Source organism: Danio aesculapii, chromosome 25, assembly GCF_903798145.1.
Source record: "Danio aesculapii chromosome 25, fDanAes4.1, whole genome shotgun sequence".
Taxonomy (NCBI): Eukaryota; Metazoa; Chordata; class Actinopteri; order Cypriniformes; family Danionidae; genus Danio; species Danio aesculapii.
Window position 1 is genome coordinate 34,745,160 of NC_079459.1, and position 20,000 is coordinate 34,765,159.

Sequence of the window (20,000 nt, forward strand, 5' to 3'; positions counted from 1 at the left end):
TTTTGTTGAAGGAGAGTATTTTTGTTGAAAGGGAGGAGCTGATGATGAAGGGAAGGGGGTATGTTGAAGGGGAGGAGCTGCTGATGAAGGGGAGGAGCTTTTGTTGAATGGGAAGGGCTGTTGATGAAGGGGAAGGGCTTTGTCAAAGAGGAGGAGCTACTGATAAAAGGGAGGAGATTTGTTGAAGGGTGGAAGCTTTTGTTGAAGGGGAGGATCTACATTGAAGGGGAGGAGCTGCTGATGAAGGGGAGGAGCTTTTGTTGAAGGATAGGAATTGCTGATAAAGGGGAACAGAATTTATTGAAGGGGAGGAGCACTTATTGAAGGCTTTTGTCAGTTGTCTGAAAAGGCTATTATTTATATGGGCTTTTGTCAAAGACGAGGAGTGGAGGAGTTTTTGTTGAAGGGGAGGAGCTGCTGATGAAGGGGAGGGGATTGTGTTGAAGGTGAGGAGCTGCTGATGAAAGGTAGGAGCTTTTGTTGAAGGGTAGGAGCTGCTGATAAAAGGGAGGAGCTTTTGGTGAAGGGGCGGAGCTTTTGGTGATGGGGAGGAGCTGCTAATAAAAGGCAAGAGCTTTTGTTGTAGGGGAGGAGCTGCTGTTGAAGGATAGGAGCTGCTGATGAAAGGTAGGAGTTGCTGAGAAGAATTTATTGAAGGGGAGGAGCATTTATTGAAGGGGAGAGGCTTTGTCAAAGAGGAGGAGCTGTGATGAAGGGGAGGAGCTGCTGTTGAAGGATAGGAGCTGCTGATAAAGACGAGGAAATTTTGTTGAAGGGGAGGAGCTGCTGTTGAAGGATAGCAGCTGCTGATAAAGACGAGGAAATTTTGTTAAAGGGGAGGAGCTGCTGTTGAAGGATAGGAGCTGCTGATAAAGAGGAGGTGATTTTGTTGAAGGGGAGGAGCTGCTGTTGAAGGATAGGAGCTGCTGATAAAGGGGAGGAGCCTTTATTGAAGGGGAGGGGCTTTTGTCAAAGAAGAAGCTGCTGATGAATGGGAGAAGCTTTGTTGAAGGGGAGAAGTTGCTGATAAAGGGGAGGAGCTGCTGATGAAGGGAGAGGGGCTTTTCTTAAAGGGGAGGAGCTGCTGATTAAAAGGGAGGAGCTTTTGTTGAAGGGTAGCAGCTGCTGATAAAAGGGAGGAGCTTTTGGTGAAGGGGAGGAGTTTCTGTTGAATGGCAGGAGCTGCTAAAAAAGGGAGGAGCTTTTGTTGAAAAGGAGGAGCTGCTGATGAAAGGGAGGAGCTTTTTTCAATGGGAAGGAGCTGCTAATGAATGGGAGAATTTGCTGATGAAGGGAAGAAGCTTCTTATGAAGGGGAGGGGCTTTTGTTGAAGGGGAGGAGCTATCAGCAGCAGGTTTTATTATTTATTTCACTAATTTGGCTACCGCTAAATAGCGACTGGGAATTTGTATTGATGGACAAAAACTTATAAACTGCTTGGTTGAGTGAATAAGTGCGTAGTGTATATCCAGCCTAATCTCACGAGAAAACGTAAGTATTTTATGTTTTGACAGTTTAGTGGCGAATTCGTACGAGTTCAGACGTACGAAATTGTACGATTTTAAAAAGGAGGCGTGGCACCTAACCCCACCCCTAAACCCAACCGTCATTGGCGGATGAGCAAATCGTACTAAATTGTACGAATTAGATCATACGAATTCGTACGAATTAGCCACTAAATCAAAAAATTACGAATTGCCGTGAGATTGTGTTGACATGTCATTTGAGACGCAACCTAATTCTTTTTCAAATGCAATTTAGGATGGATAGTATGTATGTTAATTAAGACCCAACAAGTGGAAATCGTAAAGTGTTGCTGCCAGCTAAATAGAGATTGTTAGATAATGAAGGAAATGACCAGATTAATTGTTAATTAATGTTGGTTTTCATTGATCTGAATGTATTTATTTATCTGTGTAGAGTGTGTGATATTCATCAGATTAGCAGTGCTGGTTAACGGTGAGGTCTCAGACAGCAGCGTCTCTCATCCGGGGTCACGGAGGATCCCAAAAAAAGGTTGTTTGCTCAAATTTATTCTGGTTGCCCATGAAAAACAGGCAGATCATCTTTCTGTCTTTCCCCCTCTCTGCTTTCGCCGGTGAACTCTCTCTGCCCGGTCACCCGAGCTGGAAAAACACAACATAAGTGAATAATAAGCATGAGCTCTTACTGAACGCTGGATCATGGTGGGCTGCTAAACGCACTGACCTCAGTTTTGCAGAAACATTACACTGAGAAGGGCTTCTGGAACAGCTGTGCTCAGATCAGCTCAAAATATCACCACTATAACCATCTACATACTAAAATATTTTACATTCAGAAATTGCCTGTCAATTTTTGTGAGTGGTTAAAAAGAATACACTATTTTATTATGTAAGCGAGTGTGCATTGGATGATAGTGTGTGTTAACTTTCTATTGTCACCACTGACTTTTACAAATTTTCATTTAGACCCCAAAGAAATCAAGCAAAAACCCCACCTATATTTAAGTATATTTATGAATATCTTCAAGCTAAATGGTTATTTTCTGTAAAATTATAAAAATGCTGGCGGTTCATTCCGCCGTGGTGACCCCGGACCCCATGCACACTAATTTTAGGACGTTGACTGAAATAAATGGCTTCAAATATGGTATATTATTCATTCATTCATTTTCCTTCAGCTTAGTTCTTTTATTCATCAGGGGTTGCCACAGCGGAATGAACCGCCAACTATGTTTTATGCAGCGGATGCCCTTCCAGCCGCAGCCCAGCACTGGGAAACACCCATACACACTCATGCACTGCGACCAATTTAGTTTATTCAATTCCCCAATGGCGCATGTGTTTGGACTAAGGGGGAAACCGGAGCACCTGGAGGTAACCCACACCAACATGGGGAGAAATGCCAACTGGCCCAGCCAGGACTCAAACCAGAGACCTTCTTGCTGTGAGGCGACAGTGCTAATCACTGAGCCACCGTGTCATCCCCTGTGATACATTGAAAGAGATCAATTTAAATAAATAAGCAGAGATAAATAGATTTTTGATGGAGTTTGGGGATGCTCCTAAAATATGGGGGTGTTGGAAATGTTGATCAAAGTCATTTTGTTTTATTTATATATTTATTTATTTATTATTATTTATTTATTCATTTATTTATTTATTTATTATTATTTATTTATTCATTTATTTATTTATTCATTCAATTATTTATTTATTCATTTATTTATTTATTTATTTATTCATTTATTTATTTATTCAATTATTTATATTATTTATTCAATTATTTATTTATGTATTTTTTATTATTTATTTATTCATTCATTTATTATTCATTTATTTATTTATTCATTCATTTATTATTCATTTGTTTATTTATTTATTCATTTATTTATTTATTTATTCATTTATTATTCATTTATTTATTTATTTATTCATTTATTATTTATTTGTTTATATATTCATTTATTATTTATTTATTTATTTATTTATTTATTTATATATTTATTTATTTATTCATTTATTATTTATGTATTTATTTATTCATTAATTTATTTACTTATTTATTTATTTATTCAATTATTTATTCATTCATTGATTATTTATTTATTAATATATTTATTTATTCATTTATTATTCATTAATTAATTAGTTCATTTTATTTATTTTTTTATTTTTTTATTTATACATTTGTTGTTTATTTATTTATTTATTATTTTTATTTATTTATTTATTCATTTAATATTTATTTATTTATTTATTTATTTATTTATTAATTATTTATTTATTTATTTATTTATTTATTAATTTATTTACTTATTTATTTGTTTATTTATTCAATTATTTATTTATTTATTTATTTATTTATTTGTTTATTTATTTATTTTCCTTCTGATATGTGTATATGAGTGTAAATTTAAAATGCCATAAGATTAAAGAGAACTGACAAGTAAAGCATTGAATTGAACATGAAATTCAGCAAATAGGATGCATTTTCTTGTAAAGCATGCAGTAGTGATATAATCATAACATCAAAAACATGGTGCTTAATTTAGAGCTTTAAAGGTGCAGTAGGTGATCGTCTTCAGAAGCATGTGTTGTTGTGCTGGTTGAAAGTCTCTTCAGATTCCAACAGTAATGATTAAATTAAATGATCTAAATGTGTTTATATGTATTTTTATATTCTGGGTGAGGCGTAAAACTAAAAAATGTTCATCCGATTAAAAGTTGCCAAAATTGTCTGAACTAAAACTTGTTAAAATCCTGAATCAATATTGGAGTTAGCTTTTGCCACCGGAAGAAGGACGACACCATGGCTGAAGTATTAGACAGGTAATGTTCTGTAGGTAACTCTTTTAGCCACGCAAAGCTGATGTAGATTGGGTTGTTACGAATGGGTTACATGCACAGAAGTGTTGTTCAGCCACTAAAATCTTGAAATCTTGAATGTGACTGTTTTCAAATAAATAGTAAACAGCGCTATTCTGACCTAGCATGCTTTAATGCTGAAGTTGCTTTTATTCACATTGGTTAATTTTTGAGCAATGACAGTCTGTGTCGCGCTTCCTATATTGTTTACCATGCCATTCTGAATATTCAGTCAGAAATAGCATGTCAGTATGGCTTAGTTATAAGTGTAATTCCTGTACACCGCCGGCCAAACACTAAGCATACAGTAGTGGCTTTAGGACAAAGCACATGAGTGAGTGAGACCATTATGACAAGTTTTGCTAGCTGCACAACTGAAAGCGTGCTAGATATAATGCAGTTTCTCATTGGGAATTGTAGTATTGTAAAGTACTATAAAGTTTTCTAACTGGTGAATGACATGATCTAGTGGGTCTCTGTCATCTTTAAGGTGCACGTTTGTGTTTTAGGAGCCGTGGCTTTGGACGGCAGGGGAGGGATTGTGTTTCAAAGATATTGTGCTAACCGGTTAGCATTTTGGCAGATCACCTACTGCACCTTTAAAGTTCAGCTTATGAGAAAAGTCATTAAATCCTTGATATCCTTCGATATTCTAGTTGCTTTAAAAAAATCTTTACAAAACATCTCACAAAATCATAAAAAGTGTGTATGTGTGCTGATTTATGTGGTTTATGAGGACACACATTTGAATAATGGCATGGCTATGACAGGTATTATAACGTCGAGGTTTCTGAGGTAAACAGAAATTAGAGAAAAATACCTTTTGACTTCAACTGTTTATAAATCTTATATCCAGAAAGCAGAAGGATGTTCTGAAGTGAATGAACTGAAGGCAGGGATTTCTAGAAAGTGTCTGACGGGAAGAGGAAGAGAGGCAGAAATAATCCACAATGAGCAGGAAAGCTCTCAAAGAGCCTGAAACGCAGTGTGTGTGTGTGTGAGACTTCAAAGCGCTTAACACACACACTGTCACAGGAGACGCATTACGCAATAATGTGAAATCAATCCGGCTGATAGAATAATAGTCAGCATACACCACGAGCATCACATGGAGAATGAAACACTGACCCAGTTCACAGAAACAGAGGAAACACATCTGGATTAGACGAGATCGAGGATGAAGCTGTTTTGTTGTAGCTTTTGTATTCCTTTTCCTTCAGATTAGTCTCTGATTTATCAGAAATCCCCACAGTAGAATGAACCACCAACTATTCCAGCATGTTTTATGCTGCAGATGCCCTTGCCAGGACTGGGAAACACCCATACACACTCATTCACACACACTCATACACTACGGCCAATTTAGCTTACCCAATTCCCCTATAGCGCATGTGTTTGGACTGTGGGGGAAACCAAAGCAGAAATGCCAACTGACCCAACCGGGACTCCAACCAGTGGCCTTCTTACTGTGATGCCACAGTGCTAACCATTGAGCCACTGTGCTACCGGCTTTTATATTATTTATATTATGTCCACACATATGGTATTTTCATAAATATAGTTTTCCCCCCCTTCGTTTCCAAAGAAAATAATAAATTATCTACAAGAAAATGCTAAATTGTGCTGTGATATTACTTTCTTTTCTTTAATTTATGTCATAGATGAATTAATAAATCTACAAAAGTTATTCTTTTAAATTTAAATTTAACCAAAAGATCATAAGTTAAAAAAATAATAACTTTTCATTCATTTTCTTTCGGCTTAGCCCCTTTATTAATCCAGGGTCGCCACAGCAGAATGAACCGCTAACTTATCCAGCACATGTTTTATGCAGCGGATGCCCTTTCAGCCGCAATTAATCACTGGGAGACATCCATACACACTCACACTCAAACACTACGGACAATTTGTCTTTGGATTGTGGTGCAAATCGGAGCACCCAGAGGAAACCCACATAGGGAGAACATGCATATTCCACACATAAACGGCAACTGACCCAGCCGAGGCTCGAACCAGCGACCTTCTTGCTGTTAGGCGACAGCACTACCTACTGCGCCACTGCGTTGCCAGAATAACTTTTCTAGATTTAATAATTCATCTATGACATGAATCTCAAACTGGTTTCCCGGAGGGCCGCAGCACTGCACAGTTTTGCTCAAACGCTAATCAAACACAGCTGATCCAACTAATCAAGCTGCCAAGACTACTAGGGACTATGGGCGTACTCACACTATGTACAGTTGCCTTGAACCGGGCCGAAGCACCCTTGTCCCCCCTCCCGTCTCCCCCGTCTCACATTACATTCGGGCCTGAGCATGCTTACATCATCGATGATGCGCTGTTCAGTTTAAGAAGCGCTCTCGCTCAGCACAGTGGACATTTCTATAGTTACATCGGTTTGACACACAGTCAAATTTCACCGAACAGATCAGCCACTATTGACGCTCATAAACAATCATGAAGTCCTTGTGCTGCAGGAGTTAGGAGGTTTACTGAAGGTGCAGCTGTGGTGCAGTTTACTTTAATAATCTACGACAGTTTGCGTTCATTGAGCAGTATTTAAGTCCATTAAAAGTCACGTCTCGTCTACAGTTTCGGGGGAAACGCTTTGCACTCACACTACAATCGTTCTACGCCTGAGCCCAAGTGAACCGCACTCTGCCACACCTCCAGGCCAAGGCCAGCCAACTGAACCGCGCCTGAGCCCGATTCAGAGCACTCACACTTCTCAAACGATCCGGGAAACGGGCCTGGGCACAGTTCGGATAGCATAGTGTGAGTGTCCCCTAATAAACAGGTGTGAGTTGGAGGTGGTTGGAGCTAAGCTATGCAGAGCTGTGGCCCCCCAGGAATTGAGTTTGAGACCGCTGATCTATAACATAAATTGGGAGAAAACGTAATATAGTAGGGGCAGCGCGGTAGCGCAGTGGATGGCGCTGTCGCCTCACAGCAAGAAGGTCGCTGGTTTGAGCTTCGGGTGGGTCAGTTAGTGTTTCAGTGTGGAGTTTGCATGTTCTCCCCATGTTGGCGTGGGTTTCCTCCGGGTGCACGGTTTCCCCCACAGTCCAAAGACTAAATTGTCCGTAGTGTGTGTGTGTGAATAAGTGTATTAGTATTTCCCAGTGATGGGTTGCAGCTAGAAGGGCATTCGCTGCGTAAAACATATAGTTGCCGGTTCATTCCGCTGTTGCCAGCCCTGATTAATAAAGGGACTAAGCCGAAAAAAACAATGAATGAACGTAATATAGTTAAAAACATTACTGAAACTACATGGAGGTTTTCTTTCACCCCCATGTGGTTATGAGGGCTGTTAAATGATAACTCTTTAACCATTTCAAGAGTTCACACTTGATGATTGATCAAGTGTGATTGATTGATTGATTGATTATAAGCAAGTTTGGCATGCTGTCCCGGGAGAGAGCCCTGTTCTCAAAAGGTCCTTGAGCCCTGGGCTCCCTCCCATTTGAAGGGCGAGAGGGGAGCTTTGAGCTCAGGTAGATCACGACCCCTTTGATAAGAGCTGATGACTAAAATGATTGCTATGCAGAGATATGCTGCTGGATGAGAGTTTGACTGTGGTGCTGAATTTAGATTGATCAATTCACTTGTGGTGCATGTTTTTTGGAATGTGGGAGGAAACCGGAGAACCCCGGGAAAAGCCACGCGAGCAGGGGAAGAACTTGCAAACTACGCACAGAAACGACAGCCGGCCTGTTAAGGGACTAGAACTGGTGACGTTTTTGCTGTGAGGAAACGGTGCTAATCAGTGGGTTGCCGGGCCGCCCTATGAAGGGAAAGGTGGAAGGGGGGATTGTTCAAATCGAAGATGACTGTAGTGTGAAACCCTGGCTCTTTATAATGGGTTAGGAATCGTCTGATTGGTGGATCATACATAGCTAATGCAAGACCAGCCGTGTTCAATCATAATCACGTGATCCTCTCGAAATTAGTTTATAAATAAACTTCACTTAACAGGCATCATAACCACCTGGGTGACCTTTTTGTCCAAAGGTTATCAAAAGAAATCAATTAATTGCTTAGAGTGATGTTAGGAGCCCAGTTTAACCAAAGAATAGAACCCAGAAAGTCATAGAGTGCACTTAAAATGATTAATTACAGCATGCATCGTTGTATTTGTGCATGTAATTGAAAAGCCCACTCAATATTCTCATTCGGTTGGAAATGCATTGTTATACTGCAAAAAGAGTCACACTTTCAGTTCACACTGACTTTAAAGGGGACCTATTATGCAAAAATGGCTTTTGTAAGGGGTTTAAACACAGTTGTGTGTCGGCAGTGTGTGAATATACCCAGCTTCTGACAGTAAAAATCTATACATTTTATTTTTATGATCTCACAATAATCAAACAGTCTGCAGAAACACTTTGATTGACATTCTCCCTTTGTACGTGTCATCAGAGGAGGAAAGCCCCACCCACTAGTGACCATCTCTCCCTTATTAGCATAGGACGTTAGTCTTGTTTTTGAATCTGCCACTATGCTGACACGCAGGCATTTGTAGCTCCGCCCACTTCTGTAAAAAGCACAATCTCATTTGAATTTAAAGCAACAGTGACCAAAACGCCACAATTATGATCAAAGCATAAAAGGGTCAGTTTCAGAGCGTTATAAACATTATTAGTGTGGTATTTTGAGTTGAAACTTCACACACACTCTCTAGAGACATCAGAGACTTATTTTACATCTTGTAAAAAGGGCATAATAGGTCTCCTTAAAACTGATCAAATCTATTATATGCTCATTTTGAAACTGGCATTGATGTTTCTGGCCGATCAGTCTTGTTGTAGAGTCTCCAGCGTGTGTAATGTGGATGTTGAGCATGTGTCAGGCGTGTAGCGGCGCTGTGAATCTCCTCATGTGTCTGTCTGTCAGCCGCTGTTATTCCTGATTAAACAGCATGTGTTTCATGTTTTGAGGACATGTGTTTTCTTTCCCAATCATGTTGGGATGTGACACACACACACACACACACACACACACACACACACACTGGATGTTTTCATATTGTTCACATGCATTTCCTGTGAGGGGGGAACAGCGCTTTGATCCGCAGGTCTGACGGGAGCTTTTGTCCGGCGTCTCCTGCTCTAATGAAGACGTCATGTGTGTTTGAGGGGACAGACGGAGCCGGACACGCTGTTTTGTAGATAGAGCAGAGTTTCATCATGCTGAGAGGAGACGACATCTTGTGTGTATGTGTGTGTGTGTGCGTGCTTGTGTGTGCGCACACTTTTGAATTTGTGTGTGCGTGTGTGTGTGTGTGTGTGTGTGTGTGTGTGTGTGACATCTACTCATTTACTAACCATAATGGTTTACTAACAAGTGTGCAGCTTAGAATCTTACTACTCCCCTAGTTTAACTATGAATATTAACCTAATACTGTAACTACCCCAAATCACCAACAACTTAATAAATACTTAAAACAACCCATAACACCATGGCAACCACTTAGCGAAACACCTAAAACCACCCATAGTTTATCTATAAAGAGATATTTTGTAATTTAATACACTAATTACCACACAACAACCTAGCAACCAATTAGTAAAAAAGAAAGGCTAAAATCCACTGGTATCACCATAGCAACCACTTAAAAACATTTTAGCAACTACTTGGTCAAAGGCCTACATAGCAACCACATTGTGAAACACCACCCATAACACCCTAGCAACCACTCCAAAACACCAGAACAGACTAGCAACCACTTAGTTAAACCCATAACACCATGGCTACCACATAGTGAAACACCAGAACAGCCTAGTAACCACATTGTAAACAGCTAAAACCACCCATTTATCTGTAAATAAGTATTTGTAATTTAATACAGTAATCACCACAAAACAACACTACAACCGAGCAACCAATTAGAAAAATAAAAAGGCTAAAATCCATCGGTGACCCTATAGAAACCACTTAAAACACTTTAGCAGCTACGTGGTGAAAGACCTACATAGCAACCGCCTTACCACCCTAACAAACACTTCAAAAACACCAGAAAGCAACCACTTTCTGAAACAGCTGAACAGCCTAGCAACCGCAAAGTGCAACACTTAAAATCACCCATAGCATCATAGCAACCACTTAGTGAAATGCCAGAACAGCCTAGCAACCACATGGCTAAACACCTAAATCAACCCATAACATCATAGCAACATCTTAGTGAAACACTTGAACAGTCTAGCAACAACTTGGTTAAACACCTAAAACAACCCATAGGACCATAGCAACCACTTAGTTAAATGCCTAAAATAATCCACAATACCATAGCAACCACTTAGTTAAATGACTAAAATAATCCACAATACCATAGCAACCACTTAGTGAAACACTAGAACAGCCTAGCAACAACTTGGTTAAACACCTAAAACAACCCATAGCACCATAGCAACCACTTAGTTAAATGCCTAAAATATTCCACAATACCATAGCAACCACTTAGTTAAATGCCTAAAATAGTCCATAATACCATAGCAACCACTTAGTGAAACACCAGAACAGCCTAGCAACCACATAGTGAAACAGCAGATCAACATAGCAACCATTTAGTAAAACCCAGACTACCAGTAACACTAGTACAACTCAAATATGCCCAAATTACCAGAACATCACAGCAACCACCTAAATCTGCCCCCCAAAAAGTCCTAAAATACCAGAGCACAATAGCAATAATCTTAACGATACACCCAAAACAACTTATAGCATCCTAGCAACCAAAATAATGCCTGTTGTTTTATGCAGTACTCATATTGCTGTTTTATAGTTTAAAAGCATGCATGCACACATTACATAATTCAAATGGCCAGAACAACATAGCAACCACTTAGCGATACACCTAGAACAACTCATTACATCCTAGCAACCACTTAATGAAACACCTAAAACCACACACCCTAGCAACCAATAAGCAACATAAAATTATGTATTCTGCACTATATTCTAATGTAAAATATGTGTACACATTACAGTATTCAAATGTCCAATACAACATTGCACCTATAACAACTCATTACATCTTAGCAACCACTTAGTGAAACGCCAAAAACCACCCATAACACCCTAGCAACCAATAAGCAACACCAAATTATATATTCTGCACTATATTCTAATGGAAAATGTGTGTACACATTACAGTATTGAAATGGCCAGAACAACATAGCAACCACTTAGTGATACACCTAGAACAACTCATTACATCTTAGCAACCACTTAGTAAAACAACTAAAACCACCCTTAACACCCTAGCAACCAATAAGCAACACCAAATTATATATTCTGCACTATATTCTAATGGAAAATGTGTACACATTAAAGTATTTAAATGGCTGTTATGTGTACTGACGTATTAGTGACGCATGTCTTTGTTCGGCTGTTATCGGGAGGAAGTGACAGTCACTTCTGTGAATTTTTGCCACTCACTGTTTGCACTGCCGTCCATTCTCTTCTGCTATGTCTGAAGTGTGTTGTGGAATTTTTTTTTAAAGCAATTTAAGTGGCCGACGCACAGACTGATCACCCCACTTAACCACACACACATACAGATGACCCCACTTAACACACACACACGCACACACTCCTAAAGTGACAGTTCACCCAAAAATAAACTGTGTTGTCATTACATACCTTCATGTCATTCCAAACCTGTGTGTCTTCTCTTAGACCTTTATCCACATTTTTCCACACACAAACTATTGCATTTCAAATTGTTGCTTGATCTTCGATTTAAAATAACTGAAAGAGTAATAATTCATATAACATGGTTGTGCTGTGTAAAAATGACCCATATACATTTAAAACTGAGTTTGAGACGTGCGTGTGTGTGTGTGTGTGTGTGTGCGTGCGTGCGTGTGTGTGTGTGTGTTTATTCATGGTGTGCTGCATAATGTTAATTTACATGTATTCAGTTTAATACATTAACCCTACAAAAACGCAAGACTAGCAACCACTTAGTAGAACACCCAAAACACCCTAGCAACCACTAAGTGAAACACCTAAAATTACTTGTAAAATCACTTGAAATACCCAAAATCACCCATTACGCCATAGCAACCATCTATAAACACCAGAACACCCTAGCAACCACTTAGTAAAACACCCAAAATCATCCATTACACCATAGTAACCATCATTAAACACCAGAAAACCCTAGCAACCACTTAGTAAAACACCTAAAATCACCCATTACACCATAGCAACCATCAATAAACACCAGAACACCCTAGCAACCACATAGTAAACACCTAAAAACACCATAACACCCTAGCAACCACATAGTAAACACCTAAAAACACCAGAACACCCTAGCAACCACTTAGTAAAACACATAAAACCTGAACACCCTAACAACCCCTTAGTGAAACACCTAAAATGGATAGTAATGCCATAGCAACCACCCCCAAAACACCAGAACACCCTAAAAACCACTTAGTGAACCACCCAAAATCATCCATTACATCATAGCAACCACACAAAACACCAGAATACCCTAGCAACCATTTAGTGAAACACCCAAAATCATCCATTACATCATAGCAACCACACATAAACACCAGAACACCCTAGCAACCACTTAGTGAAACACCCAAAATCCCCCATTACACCATAGCAACCATCAATAAACACCAGAACACCCTAGCAACCACATATTAAGCCACTAAAATCACAAAAAACACCAGAACACCCAAGCAACCACTTAGTAAAACACATAAAACCCGAATACCCTAACAACCCCCTAGTGAAACACCTAAAAATGGCTTGTAATGCCATAGCAACCATCCCAAAACACCAGAACACCCTAGCAACCACTTAGTAAAACACCCAAATCACCCTTACACCATAGCAACCATCCATAAACACCCTAGGAACCACTTAGCAAAACACCCAAATCACCCATTACACCATAGCAACCATCCATAAACACAAGAACACCCTAGGAACCACTTAGTGAAACACCCAAAATCACCTATTACACCATAGCAACCATCCATAAACACCATAACACCCTAGGAACCACTTAGCGAAACACCCAAAATCACCCATTACACCATAGCAACCATCCATAAACACCAGAACACCCTAGGAACCACTTAGCGAAACACCCAAAATCACCCATTACACCATAGCAACCACTAATAAACACCAGAACACCCTAGGAACCACTTAGCGAAACACCCAAAATCACCCATAACACCATAGCAACCATCCATAAACACCAGAACACCCTAGGAACCACTTAGCGAAACACCCAATATCACCCATTACACCATAGCAACCATTCATAAACACCAGAACACCCTAGGAACCACTTAGCGAAACACCCAAAATCACCCATTACACAATAGCAACCATTCATAAACACCAGAACACCCTAGCAAACACTTAGTAAAGCACTTAAAATCACCCATAACACCATAGCAACCATCCATAAACACCAGAACACCCTAGCAAACACTTAGTAAAGCTCTTAAAATCACCCATAACACCATAGCAACCATATAAAAACACCAGGACACATTGGCAACCACTTAGAACATCAAAAAGTTCTAAAATTGCAACGAAGGAACCAAGAGGAGAAAAACTGCACCTCATTGTACACAGTTTTTTATTTATGATCATTTAATTTGACACACATCATCATGGGGTATAACAGAAAAGGGTGAGTAGAAAATTAGTCATTTGGATACATGAGAGTGAGTGGATGATGCTATAACACTGTTTACGGCTGTACTGTTTCTTAAGAGGCTCTCATTAGTCTGTGTTGTGGATTTATGAGCGCTTTAATGTCAAAGTTCATAATCAGAGTCTTCATCTAAGCTCTTCAGACTCCAGACGCTTTTTTTTATCAGCAGTGTCTTTGTTTTTTCCTCTAGGCTCTGTTTACAGTGGACACAGTCTGATGCGACTGTATTTCTGGGTAAAAACTTTGGCAGGGCAGCGTTATGCAGGAAATAATAGGGTGTTTTGGCCAACAACAAAAAAAACAAGTGTCCTCCCTTAGAGTGTTTTATTGTGTCTGTATGTGTGTGTGTTTTGCATTGGTTATTGTCACCAGGTTTACTGCCACGTACACACACACACACACACACACACACACACGCACACACACAAACACACACACACACACATATTTACAGTGGTCTGTTCAGTGTTTTCTGACGCCGTGTTTGTCGTTTGTTTTTATGTTAGACTTTCCCATGCGCACAGATCCGCCATCAAGGTCATCAGACGCATGCAGTATTTTGTGGCTCGGCGGAAATTTCAGGTATTTTTATTGTGTGTGTCAGAATGATGAGTAACTTTAAATAATGCAAATTCATGCAGAAAATAAAGAATATAAAAGAATATTACTTAGAGTTTTAGCTAATTTACAGAACATGAAACCTGTTATTTATGTGGATTATAAATAAATATTCTATAAAATTAACAATAAAATGATTTAAATCAATTAAACAAGTATTTATTTAAATAGAATTCAATTAAATAGAATTAAAAAATAAATATATATATAATTTTAAGGCTTTTCAAGCTATAAAAATGCTTACTTCATGCACTAAAACATTTATAAAAATGACATGAAATTATATATTTTTGGTAAAATACTTTTACACTGTGAATCAATGAAAAAATGTATTTATTCATTCAGGTGGCCACAGCTCCAACTTATCCAGCATATGTTTTATGCAGTGGATGTCCTTCCAGCTGCAACACAGTACTGGGAAACACCCATACACACTCATTCACACACACACTCATACACTACGGCTGATTTAGTTCATTCAATTCCCCTCTAGCGCATGTGTTTGGACTGTGGGGGAAACCGGAGCACCCGGAGGAAACCCACACCAACACTGGGAGAACATGCAAACTCCACACAGAAATTCCAGCTGACCCAGCCAGGACTCAAACCAGCAACCTTCTTGCTGTGAGGTGACAGTGCTAACCACTGAGACACCGTGCTGCCCCACTTGTCATTTAATTATAGATAAATTTATATTTAAAAACAGATTTACACTTTAAAATCAATGGAAAAATAATGTTTTACATTCTAAACATTTAGAAAATGAAGAGTTCCCATAAGTTACACATGCACTATAATATGTCATATCTTTATATATATACAGTTGCAATCAGAATTATTCAACCCCCTGAATTATTAGCCCATCTGTTTATTTTTTTTCCTCAATTTCTGTTTAAAGGAGAGCAGATTTCTTACAACACATTTCTAATCATAATAGTTTTAATAACTCATCTCTAATAACTGATTTATTTTCTCTTTGTCATGATGACAGTAAATAATATTAGACTAGATATTCTTCAAGACACTTCTATACAGCTTAAAGTGACATTTAAATGCTTAACTAGGTTAATTAAGTTGACTAGGCAGGTTAGGGTAATTAGGCAAGTGTTGTAAACGATGGTTTGTTCTGTAGACTATTAAAAAAATATAGCTTAAAGGGGCTAATAATATTGACCTAAAATGAATTTTAAAAAATAAGAACTGCTTTTATTCTAGCCAAAATAAAACAAATAAGACTTTCACCAGAAGAAACAATATTATCAGACATACAGTGAAAATTTCCTTGCTCTGTTAAACATCATTTGGGAAAAAACATCATTTGGGACTTCAACTGTATTATATTGTTTATAATGATTTTTGAGCTATAAATATGCTTACTTTATGCACTAAAACATTTATAAAAATCCTAATAAATTATATATTTTTTGTAAAATACTTACTTACTTACCCCCCTGTTTATTTTTTCCCCAATTTCTGTTTAACAGAGAGCAGATTTCTTCAGCACATTTCTAAACATAATAGTTTTAATAACTCATCTCTAATAACTGACTTATTTTCTCTTTGTCATGATGACAGTAAATAATATTAGACTAGATATTCTTCAAGACACTTCTATACAGCTTAAAGTGACATTTAAAGGCTTAACTAGGTTAATTAGGTTAACTAGGCAGGTTAGGGTAATTAGGCAAGTTATTGTATAATGATGGTTTGTTCTGTAGACTATCGAAAAATATATAGCTTAAAGGGGCTAATAATTTTGACCTTAAATGGTGTTTAAAAAATTGAAAACTGCTTTTATTCTAGTCGAAATAATAAGAAAAAATATTATCATTATGGGTTTCCTCTGGGTGCTCCGGTTTCCCCTATAGTCCAAACACATGCGCTAGAGGGGAATTGATTAACTAAATTGGCCGTAGTGTGTATGTGAATGACTGTGTATGGGTGTTTCCTAGTACTGTATTGCAGCTGGAATGGCATCCTCTGTGTAAAACATTTGCTGGATAGGTTGGCGGTTCATTCCACTATGGCGAAATGAACAGTTCCCATAAGTTCCATATGCTAAATTATTCAAAAATATTCATAATATATAATATAAATAAAAAATAAAGAGAAAATGACATTTAAAAAAATCTAAATATGCACCAAATATGCACCAAATATGTACATTAATTCAATAAAATTAGACATTCTAATATGAAAAAAGGTTATTGAATATTTAAATTTAAGCATGCATTTTCAATCATTTTACACCTAAATGTGTTCCTTTCATGCTTTCACGTGGATGTTTTAATTCACCTGCTTGAAGAATGAAAGACAATCCACACAATTCCACATTTTCTGATCTAAACATAAATAAATATACAGTTGAAGACAGAATTATTCACCCTCATGTGAATGCTTTTCAAATATTTCCCAGATGACGTTTAACAGATTCAGGAAATTTTCACAGTATTTCCTAAAATATTTTTTCTTCTGGAGAAAGTCTTATTTGATTTATTTCGGCTAGAATAAAAGCAGTTTTAGTTTTTTTAAACCCATTATAAGGTCAATATTATTAGCCTCCTTAAGCAATATTAGTTTTGGATTGTCTCCAGAACAAACCACTGTTATACAATGACTTACCTAATTACCCTAACTTTAGCCTAATTAACCTAGTTAAGCCTCTAAATGTCACTTTAATCTGAATAATAGTATCTTAAAGAATATCTAGTCATATATTATTTACTGTTATCATGATAAAGATAAAATAAATCAGTGATTAGAAATGAGTTATTAAAACTATTATGATTAGAAATGTGTTGAAAAATCTCTGTTTAACAGTAACTGTAGGTAAAATGATACAGGAGGGCAATTAATTCAGAAGGGCTAATAATTCTGGCTTCAACTGTAAATCCTCAAGCATGTTTGGAGCCAAATGGAGACGTGGTGCTTACTGTACCTTTGCCATTGTTGTCGTTGAGTTAAACTGAGCCTTAATAACAAAGCATGGAAGCGTGAGGCCCGGGGGATCTGATTGGACAATAGTGTTGAATCTGTGTGTGTGTTTTCTGTTTTCTGTCCCACAGCAAGCGAGGAAACCGTACGACGTGCGGGACGTGATCGAGCAGTATTCACAGGGACACCTCAACATGATGGTGCGCATTAAAGAGCTACAGAGAAGGTGAACACACACCTGTATTACACCTGAGATTTCAATACACACCATATGTACAAAGAATTATTGACACCAAATTGGTGACTTTTTTTTTCCCCCAATTTCTGTTTAACGAAGATTTCTTCAGCACATTTCTAATCATAATAGTTTTAATAACTCATTTCTAATTAGGCAAGTCATTGTATAACAGTGGTTTGATCTGGAGACAATCCAAAACTAATATTGCTTACTATAATTATAATTACTATAAGTATAATTATAGGGGACTATAATTCATTCATTCGTTCATTTTCTTTTTGGCTTAGTCCCTTTAATCATCAGGGGTTGCCACAGCGGAATGAACTGCCAACATATCCAGCATATGTTTTACACAGCGGATGCCCTTCCAGCTGCAACCTATCACTGGGAAAACACTCATTTACCCTCATTCACACTCATACACTATGGCCAATTTAGCTCACTCGATTCCCCTATAGCGCATGTGTTTGGACTGTGGGGGAAACCGGAGTGCCCGAGGATCAAACCAGTGACTTTCTTGCTGTGAGGCAACAGCGCTACCCACTGCACCACCCCACCGCAAGGGCTAAAAATATTGACCTTAAAATTGTCAAAAAAAATTAAAAACCGCTTTTATTCTAGCCGAAATAAAACAAATAAGACTTTCTGCAGAAGAAAAAATATTATAGGAAATACTGTGAAAAATATCTTGCTCTGTTAAACATCATTTGGGAAACATTTGAAAAATATTTAATATTATATATATATATATATATATTGTGTGTGTGTGTGTGTGTGTGTGCGTGTGTGTGCATGTGCGTGTGTGTGTGTGTGCGTGTGTGTGTGTGTGTCACCATTCACTGATGTTTCTGCTCTCACAGGCTGGATCACACACTTGGGAAACCCGGAATGTTCCTCCCAGGTAAATAAAATAATAAACAAAATATATGATTATACACTTAAAAAATGCATGAATATATTAACACAATTATTTAATTATTTGTTTGTTTGTTTGTTTTAATCGTATTCTATTTATAGAGGTAAAAAAGGGGCGGGGGGGATTTTAAAACGGTCATAAATCAAATTAATTACACTCTTTTTATTTTCTTTTTATTTATTAAACATATTCTATGTATAGTGGTAAAAAGGAGTTTAATTTTAAAGTAGTCGTATCAAAAACAAGGTTAAAAATGCATAAATTAACTATTTATTTGTTTATTTATTCTATTAATACAGGTAAGCCAATGAGTACAACATCAACTGAAATGAAGCTGCATTAATACAAAACACATAGTAAAATAAGCATTTATTACACTTGCATTCTTTTTATCAGACAAGAAAAGGAATTTGTTGTACATATTATGAACTATTAAATATTACTATAAATAAAATACATCAGATAAATTCATTAGCATATTTATGTAAGCATCATTTCTTTTCCTTTTTTATTCATTGATTTATTTTAAACAAATGCAGACATGTGTTTTCTTACCTTTTATGGTGACAGAAAATAGATATAATAAACTAAATATCAAAGGTTTATTTATTTGTTTGCTTTTTATTTATTTAGATTTGTTTATATTTATTGATTTTAATTTATTTTTAATTATTTAAGCTTTTGTCTTGTTTAAATACAAAAATAATATAAATAAAAAAACTAATTATATAAATATAGTAACCCCAACAACAGTAAATAAAAAACGAAATAAATAAAATACAATAAAGGATGAATGAATGAATGAATAAGTAAATAAATAAATAAATGATTAATACAAAAAAGCTCATTATATAAACATAGCAACACCAACAGTAGAGAAAAAAAAGTAAATAAATAAATGAAAAACAATAAAGAATGAATGAATGAATGAATGAATACCAAAAAAACTTATTATATAATTATGGTAACTCCAACAGTAGAGCAAAAAAGTTAATTAATAAATAATAAATAAATAAATAAATAAATAAATAAATAAATAAAATACAATAAAGTATGAATGAATGAATAAATAAATAATAAAAAAACTCATTATATAAACATAGCAACACCAACAGTAGAGCAAAAAAAGTAAATAAATAAATAAAAAACAATAAAGAATGAATGAATGAATGAATGAATGAATGAATGAATGAATGAATGAATGAATACCAAAAAAACTTATTATATAATTATGGTAACTCCAACAGT

At 36.9% G+C, this 20,000-nt stretch overlaps 1 protein-coding gene across 1 annotated transcript in view; it reads left to right on the plus strand.

Annotated features, from left to right (window-relative positions):
* kcnq1.2 (potassium voltage-gated channel, KQT-like subfamily, member 1.2) overlaps window positions 1-20,000 on the plus strand; it is a 203,050-nt gene that overhangs the window by 119,861 nt on the left and 63,189 nt on the right. Inside the window, exons 15-17 of the mRNA XM_056451540.1 lie at window positions 14,553-14,628; window positions 17,730-17,824; window positions 18,697-18,737. Of these exons, the coding sequence (XP_056307515.1) occupies window positions 14,553-14,628; window positions 17,730-17,824; window positions 18,697-18,737 (212 nt within the window). The remainder of the gene's footprint in view (window positions 1-14,552; window positions 14,629-17,729; window positions 17,825-18,696; window positions 18,738-20,000) is intronic.